The sequence below is a fragment of the Pyrus communis genome, chromosome 8, assembly GCF_041283825.1.
Source record: "Pyrus communis isolate YQ-2024b chromosome 8, ASM4128382v1, whole genome shotgun sequence".
Taxonomy (NCBI): Eukaryota; Viridiplantae; Streptophyta; class Magnoliopsida; order Rosales; family Rosaceae; genus Pyrus; species Pyrus communis.
Window position 1 is genome coordinate 8,421,425 of NC_142572.1, and position 9,148 is coordinate 8,430,572.

The 9,148-nt window shown below is 38.5% G+C and overlaps 1 protein-coding gene across 1 annotated transcript; it reads right to left on the minus strand.

The window, feature by feature from the left end:
• Positions 1-3,825: 3,825 nt before the first annotated feature.
• LOC148695049 (uncharacterized) lies at positions 3,826-8,285 on the minus strand. The gene is made up of 2 exons (XM_088698294.1): positions 7,934-8,285; positions 3,826-4,259 (listed from the first exon to the last, which is right to left on the minus strand). The coding sequence occupies exons 1-2, from the start codon at positions 8,283-8,285 to the stop codon at positions 3,826-3,828; spliced, it is 786 nt and encodes a 261-aa protein (XP_088554420.1).
• Positions 8,286-9,148: the final 863 nt, after the last annotated feature.

A 9,148-nucleotide genomic window follows, 5' to 3' on the forward strand; every position in this document is an offset into this window, starting at 1 on the left:
ATTTACTTGCTTACTGGGCGCGGGATTTATTTATTTTTTTGCCGACCTCGAGTCTGGGGCGTGACAGATATATATTACCATACATAGCATTCAAACAACCATAGCCAGCTAGACTCTCAATGTCAGTGACTCAGTGGCTCATAGTGGAGGATTGGAATATCCCTTGGAACAATGCTTAGCTATTTAAGGATGATCATGTACTCCTACTCAAAATTATTTGTGTCTAATCACAAAACTTCGTGTTTATAATTGGAACCATTATTATAACTCACTATGTAAAGATCATCTATGCAAAAAAATAAATTAATACTAAGGTTGTTTAGTTAATCAATTGTTTTTCTGCAAAGATGATCTTATAGATATTTATAATATGAACTGTTCTGATCATAAACACGAAATTCTATAAACCAAAAACCAAAAGGTTTGAGTAAGAGCGAGCTCCTACTTATTTTTTGAATAACCAAGTATTTTTCTATCCTTTGACCCCCAAAGTATAGAAGAATTTTCATGAATGTAAGCGTTTCATCATTACTTTACTTTTATCCTATTTTTCATCTGTAATTGTTTGTCTTTCTCCAACTTCATTTATTCAGTGCATCACATACATCACGCATAGAATAATTTTCATGAATGAAAACGTTTTCATTATTACTTTAGTCCTATTTTTCATGTGTAATTGTTTGTCTTTCTCAAGATGTCAACCCCATGATATCTCTTATCACCTTTGACTGTGGCCCTTTTTTGAAACAAAAGTGAAAGATTATTGGTTTTTAAAACTTTCGTCTTCAAAATCAATGTTTGACAGCCTTTTAATCTTTGAGGAAAATTTCCTAAACTCCGCCACTGATATAGATGAAACTTTAATTAGTTCATATTAAATATTCATATATTAATAAAACAGATGAGTTTGCTTAAAACGTGTTGTTTATGATTTTAATTAAAACCTAAAGTTGCATGTATTGAAAGAATGGTTCTTAAGAGAAGACAAAATGAAGGGGAAATACGGCCAACAAGCACATTTGGATACCTTATAAATTTCTTTGATGAAAAGCTAGCCAACATGCATCATAACACGTGGAGTCTGTTTCTGTATGGGAAAAAAAAAAGTATTTCCACGGGGCTTACGAGGGAGTGCATGCTGTCAGAACGCCTAGTTTATGGCTAGTTGAGCGGTTGCTTAGGACACCTTTGCAAAGATTATCGTCATCAGCTTCTGTCCTGCTTCGAGACACCTCGTTAAGAGTGCACTACTTGTTGGCACGAAGTGCAGTGGATATCGGGCATGAAATTTGAACTCCATTGAGCCAAATTTGCATAAAGGGTCCAAAACACCGAAAAACGGTTGGTAACTTTCTCAGAAAATTCATGGTTCGTCCGTGAATCGGTGATCTGGTCAAAACTGGGTTTGGTCTGGTGGCCGGCCGGTGGTTCAGTTGAATCGTGCTAGCGGCGCGGATCCAGGAAGGTGGCTGGCCTCATAGTAGGGTTTTGCTCTACACGCGGCAACTTCTCATTGGTTAAGATTATGTCATCGGTAGGATGAATGAGGAAAAAATATTTCCAAAATATTAATTAGGAAATAATATCTTGAGATGATGATGGAAGTATCCATGATTTATTGTGGTAGAGATTCCCTACTTGGTTGAATTGATCTTCAATTTGGAATGTAATAAAAATAAGATTTAGTAATTAATCATATCTTTAATACCTTTGACTTTTCCATGCCACGAGCATGAGAGCTTTGAGCAATCGTAGTTCGCTGCATGAACATCTTGGGGTATTGAGTGGCGTGTGGGAATATTTGTGTGCTTTGCCTATTTATTGAGAGCAATCTTGTCTTCTTCGAGATAAAGTTCATGTGCTATCTTAAGGAATTTTTTTTTTTTTTTTTTTTTTATATTATCTTTCGCTCCACAAGTTTTCTCTATCAATGCTTTCAACTACTTCTCTCTCGATCTCACTATTTTACTGTTATTAGCAGGTTAGCCCACGTGTAATATCCTAGGGCCACACATGCTCAACATCACGCAAATTGTGTTGTGGATGTGTTTAGCTCGAAAATTCACCACATGTGAGGGGCGTGTAAGGATATGAATATTAAAGAGTCTCATATAGGTGAAAAGAGAAATCTTATAAGGGCTTAAAAATAAGTTTTGTTCCTCTTCATATTGCCAATTAGTTTTATGATGAAACTTCAACTTTCATTTGTTATTGGGAGTGAGGGTAGTGGTGTTTTCGAAATTAATGGGTTAATTGGGTCAACTATTGAGTGATAATTTGTCAAGTCTATTTGTTTGCCAACCTGAGAAAAAAACTTATAACTCCACCACTACATGAAATTAAATGTATATTTTAAGATTCAAGCATAAACATTCATAATTGATAAAACACACGAGTTTACTTAATACGTGTCGTCGTTTATGATTTTAATTAATACCTAAAATTGCATGTATCAAAAGGTTAGTTATCCATAATCATTCATTCGATCGATATTGAAACTTGAAAGAATGGTTCCAAAGGGAGAACGAAATGAAGGGAGGAGCAAAGGCCAACATGCACATTTGGATTCCTTGTAGTTAATTTTCTTTGATGAAAAGCCATAACATGTGGAGCAAAACAAGACAATTTGTTTTTGTATTGTAGCGTTTATTGTTTCTATATTTGCGTAGGGTTTATGTCACCTTGACAGATCAAGTAGATTAGCTTTGAATAAATGGTTTGTATTACCATATATAGCATTCAAACAACCATAGCCAGCCTGACTCTTAATGTCAGTGATTCAGTAGCTCATATAGAAGGACTGGAATGGATGAGGATTTTAAGGATCAATTCATCTTAGTCGTTCATCTTACATCATGCAGCCAACTTTTGTTAAGTACTGTTTGTATGCAATTTTAAATAAAAAAATCCAAAATGATTTATGACCACAGAATGACTGATGAAAGAATATGATGAACAGATCCCTCAGATCCTCGTAAAGAAGATCTGAATAGGATCCTATTCCATCCATATGGTCCTCTCCTTTTCACTCTCATTTATAAACGTTAATGGTAGAGTTTTTCTACTATCTATGCACATCACACAGGGTTGAATTTTTACTCATTGCTTCTTGCCTGCATGTCGACATTCAATCTTTTATTTATTCGGTCTATCTCATACATCAAAGCATAGAAGTATTTTCATGAATAAAAACATTTCCGTTACTACTTTATGTTTTTGTCCTACTTTTTATCCTTAATTGTTTGTCTTTTACATGTAACTATAGATATATAGTCAATCATGTGATTGAGTGTGTAGGGTCAAGAATTGAAAGAAATAAGAAATAGATGCCAGAATAAACAAAAACACAATGAAAACACTTGTAGATAATACGAATAAGAATTCTTTACCGGATAAGAATGACATTGATATGAGGCTTGTATCAACAGATAGCTGCTATTAATTTTCTTTAATTGAAACTTTTGGATTAGTACATCATATAGTATTTATGAAATATAGTCAAAATTAATTTTTAATTTCAAAAATGTCACTTTTTATAATAAAAAAAATTCAAATATATCAAAATTTCACTTAAATAGACACAAATATCTTCAAATTTAACAATCAAATAAATTAAAAACTTTTTAACCACTATCGCCTCAAGCTCCGGTTCAACTTCACACAGGAAGTTTTTTGGCCACAATGGCGTGGGCGCATTTTCTCTTCATCTATCTTAAAAGTCATGTTTTTTGAATTCATTGGTTTCCAATTCATGGGTCATTTAATTTGTCCTTGCAATTGAGCTCCACATAAATGTTTTTTTTTTTTTTCCAAAGGCTAAATTTATTATAAACGAATAGAAAGATTAATATCTTGAGCCAAGATATTAAACAAAAACTCTGGACCAATACAATCCCATAAAAACGACTTTCTCTCCTGAAACACAAACTTAGCCACCGAGTGAGCAGCACCATTACCCTCTCTAGGCACAAAAGCAAAAGTGACAGACCTCATACTTTGCACCAGACTCTCGATGTCACCAAGAATGCATTCTAAACTAAAATCTGGATGCATCTCCTTCTTTAACATTTGGATAATGACCTGTGCATCAGATTCTACCACCAGTTTATCAAACCCATGCATACGGCAAAACTCCAGAGCATCCCGAACAGCAACAGCTTCCGTTGCAGCAGCAGAGTAACAAAACAGCTCACCTGAGCCACCCGTAGCCTGCAGCAGCCCCGCAAAATCACGAACAACCCAACCCACCCCTGCCCATGCTGAGTCGATGAAATATAGTGATCATGGGTCCTCACGAGTGACAAATCATCGCACCGTTAAGGAAGTTAGGTGCCGTTTTCAATTTCACAAGTAGTCAAACGGATTTACGGTTACACTAACACTTTCTACGAGTTATTGGCTTTTAAATGTGATTCTGCTATATATATGAAGAGACCATTGTATATGTGTGGGTACCTTACGCCTATGCATGGTACTATCTATAGGGGCAACTTTTATTATTACCCCACCTACAACAAGATATTTTTAGTACAGTTTTTGGAGAGTTAGTAATGACACTCTAAAAATTTCATTTTACACTTTTCACAAATGTATTTTTTAAATATAAAAAGTTTGAAGTGAAACATTAGAATTTTGACATAACAATTGGCTTTTTTTTAATGCAAGTCATATTTTACAATAATTACATAACGAAAAAAATGAGAGTTTAAACACGAGACACGATGAGTTGAAAAGTAACGCCTTAACCAGGTTACATCATATAGGCCAGCAAAAAGTGCCACATCATAAACATTTAGAGTCTACCAAGTTCCTAATGAAATTCGATGGCTCCTCAAACTAGGACAAGACGTAGATTCCATAGGTAAAGAGAACAAGCTAAGCAATGGGCAACCCCATTGCCTTGGCGACGAATATGAGCACCCGAAGCTCTAGTGCTCCCAAGAAGAACCGCTTTAGAGTCTTCGATAATGTAACCGCCAGTGGACATATGAGTCGAGCTCTCAAGTAACGCTTTTACGATCTGGAGAGAATCACTCTCAATAATAATTGCATTGAGACACCTTTCCACACCAAAGACAAACACTCTCTAATTGCAAGAGCTTCCACTTGAAGAAGAGAGAAAATAAAGTCAAACCCCAATGCCCGTGCAGCCACAAAACCCTCTGGTCATATCTGATTATAATACCACACCACTCAATCTCAATTGTTCATTCAAGCACCATCAACATTAATCTTAAAAGTACCCGAGAGAGGAATAAACCATCTAACAGACGGCAGCTCCGAGCTAGGCGATAGGGGAGAAACAGTGGAGTTGACAAAGCATAACACGTAGCTTAGTCACTTAGTTACTACAATGTCGGGGTAATCAATAACATCATTTCCTAGCCGGTTGTTTCTAGCCCCCCAGATGGCCCACCAGACCATAAGAACAATATCGAAGTTGGTTCTACTAAGGTTTACAACAAGAGAAAAACCTCATTCACAAAGGGACAAAGTGTGCAGATCCATGAGAACATGACCAAGTGGGGTAGCCATCAGTGTAGATGGCAAATGGGCAATCCCGCATCAGATGGAAGGAAGATTCACAAAGGGAATTGCACAAAACACAAGACGAAGCAGAACTAATATGCCTACGAACGAGGTTAGCCCGAGTGGGGATAATGTTGTGACAAATTCACCAAACACAGATCCTGATTTTAGGCAGGACTTTAGCATTCCAAATGCATTTCCATAGTTTTGATATGCTAAAACCAGTCAAGGGCCTTATAGAGGACGAAGAATTCTAGTTGATCCAGTTCAGCGCCACATGATATGCACTTTTAACCGTGAATAAGCCTTTGGAATCAAAATGCCAAATTAAAAAGTCATTGGGTTTCCGAACATTGAGAAGGAAGGAGAGAATCGCATCCACCTCGACATCTAAAAACAGGGAGTAGAGAAGGCTGATATCTCCATTGTTGGGCCATAATAAGGTGATTAATCGACCAAAGAAGGCAGTTGCTGGGCTTAGGGGAAAAAACCCAAAATTTGGAAGGAAGGGCACTCAGCGATTAGCCTAAATGTCAACATCCACTCCCGTCTTAATTTGCCATCTGGATCCCGCCTTAATGATATATCTAGTAGAATAGGTAATGTGTTAACAGTAAGATGCCTTGTTACCCACCTTCGCTTCCAAGAAGGAAGAGTTGGGAAAATACTTGGCTTTGAAAACTTTAACCCCCAGAGATGAATGATCATGAACGAGCCGCCAACCTCGTTTGGCTAGTAAACTAAGGTTGAAACCATATGAGCAACCGAAGCTCTAGTGATCCCAAGAAGAGTTAATTTAGAGTCTTCGATAATGTAACTGACAATGGACATATAAGTCGAGCTCTCGAGTAGCACTTTTACGATCTGGAGAAAATCACTCTCAATAATAATTGCATTGAGACACATTCCAACACCAAAGACAAACCCTCCTTAATTGCAAGAGCTTCCACTTGGAGAAGCGAGAAAATAAAGTCAAAACCCAATGCCTGTGCAACCACAAAACCCCCTGGTCATCTCTAATTATAATACCCACACCACTTAATCATAATTGTTCACTCCAAGCAGCATTAACATTAATTTTCAGAGTACCTGAAAGAGGAATAACCCATCTAACAGATGGTAGCTCCGAGCTAGGAGATAGGGGAGAAACAGTGGAGTTGACAAAGTATAGCACGTAGCTTAGTGACTTAGTTGCTACAATGTCGGGGTAATAAATAACATCATTTCCTAGCCGGTTGTTTCTGGCCCCCCAGATGGCCTACCAGATCATAAGAACAATATTGAAGTTGGTTCTACTAAGGTTTACAACAAGAAAAAGACCCCATTCACAAATGGACAAAGTGTGCAGATCCACGAGAACATGACCAAGTGGGGTAGCCATTAGTGTAGATCGCAAATAGGCAATCCCGCATCAGATGGAGGGAATATTCACGAAGGGAATTGCACAAAACACAAGACAAAGCAGAACTAATATGCCTGCGAACGAGGTTAACCCGGGTGGGGATGATGTTATGACAAATTCGCCAAGCACAAATCATGATTTTAGGCAGGACTTTAGCATTCCAAATGCATTTCCATAGTTTTGATATGCTAGAACCAATCAAGGGCCTCATAGAGGATGAAGAATTCTAGTTGATCCAGTTCAGCACCACATGATATGCACTTTTAACCATGAATAAGACTTTGGAATCAAAATGCCAAATTAAAAAGTCACTGGGTTTCCGAACATTAAGAGGGAGGGAGAGAATTGCCCCCACCTCGACATCTGAAATTAGGGAGTAGAGAAGGCTGATATCTCTATTGTTGGGCCATACTAAGCTGATTAACCGACCAAAGAAGGCAGCTGCTGGGCTTAGGGGAAAGAACCTAAAATTTGGAAGGAATGGCACCTAGCGATTAGCCTAAATGTCAACATCCACTCCCGTCTTAATTTGCCATCTGGATCCCGCCTTAATGATATATCTAGCAAAACAAGTATTGTGTTAATAGTAAGACGCCTTGTCACCCAACTTCGCTTCCAAGAAGGAAGAGTTGGGAAAATACTTGGCTTTAAGAACTTTAGCCACCAGAGATGAATGATCATGAACGAGCCGCCAACCTCTTTTGGCTAGTAAACTAAGGTTGAAACCATATGAGCAACTGAAGCTCTAGTGATCCCAAGAAGAGTTACTTTAGTGTCTTCGATAATGTAACCGACAATGGACATATGAGTCGAGCTCTCGAGTAGCGCTTTTACCATCTGGGGAAAATCACTCTTAATAATAATTGCATTGAGACACCTTCCAACACCAAAGACAAACCCTCTCTAATTGTAAGAGCTTCCACTTGGAGAAGAAAGAAAATAAAGTCAAACCCCAATGCCCGTGCAACCACAAAACCCCATGGTCTTCTCTGATTATAATACCCACACCACTAAATCTCAATTGTTCACTCCAAGCACCATCAACATTAATCTTAAGAGTACCCGATAGAGGAATAAACCATCTAGCAGACGGCAGCTCTGAACTAAGAGATAGGGGAAAAACAGTGGAGATGACAAAGTATAGCACATAGTTTAGTGACTTAGTTGCTACAATGTTGGGGTAATCAATAACATCATTTCCAAGCCGATTGTTTCTGGCCCCCCAGATGGCCCACCAGATCATAAGAACAGTATCGAAGTTGGTTCTACTGAGGTTTACAACAAGAGAAAGACCCCATTCACAAATGGACAAAGTGTGCAGATCCACGAGAACATAACCAAGTGGGGTAGCCATCAGTGTAGATCGTAAATAGGCAATCCTGCATCAGATGGAGGGAAGATTCACAAAGGGAATTGCACAAAACACAAGACAAAGCAGAACTAATATGCATGCGAATGAGGTTAGCCTGGGTGGGGATGATGTTGTGGCAAATTCGCCGAGCACTGATCTTGATTTTAGGCGAGACTTTAGCATTCCAAATGCGTTTCCATAGTTTTGATATGCTAGAACCAGTCGAGGGCCTCACAGGGGATGAAGAATTCCAGTTGATCTAGTTCAGCGACACATGATATACACTTTAAACTGTGAATGAGCCTTTGGAATCAAAATGCCAAATTAAAAAGTCATTGGGTTTCCGAACATTGAGAGGGAGTGAGAGAATTGCCTCCACCTTGACATCTGAAAATAGGGAGTAGAGAAGGCTTATATCTCCATTGTTAGGCCACAATAAGCTGATCAACCAACCAAAGAAGGCACCTGCTAGGCTTAGGGGAAAGAACCCAAAATTTGGAATGAGGGGCACCCAGCGATTAGCCTAAATGTCAACATCCACTCCCGTCCTAATTTGCCATCTGGATCCCACCTTAATGATATATCTAGCAGAACAAGTAATGTGTCAACAGTAAGATGCCTTGTTACCCACCTTCGCTTCCAAGAAGGAAAATTTGGGAAAATACTTGGCTTTGAGAACTTTAGCCACCAGAGATGAATGATCATGAACGAGCCGCCAACCTCGTTTGGCTAGTAAACTAAGGTTGAAACCATAGAGATTCCTGAAACCCAAGCCACCCTCAGCTTTTGGTAAGTAGAGTTTATCCTAGGCCACCCAATGGATTTTCCTAGCCTCGTCGACCCCATTCCACCAGAATTTTGCCACC

Bases quoted from the DNA above. Each gene is read 5' to 3' on its own strand.
- LOC148695049 (XM_088698294.1), bottom strand. From the start codon at position 8,285: ATGGCTACCCCACTTGGTTATGTTCTCGTGGATCTGCACACTTTGTCC. The intron at 4,260-7,933 runs GTATTATAATCA...TCATCGACTCAG, and splicing joins ATTGAGATTTAGTGGTGTGG to CATGGGCAGGGGTGGGTTGG.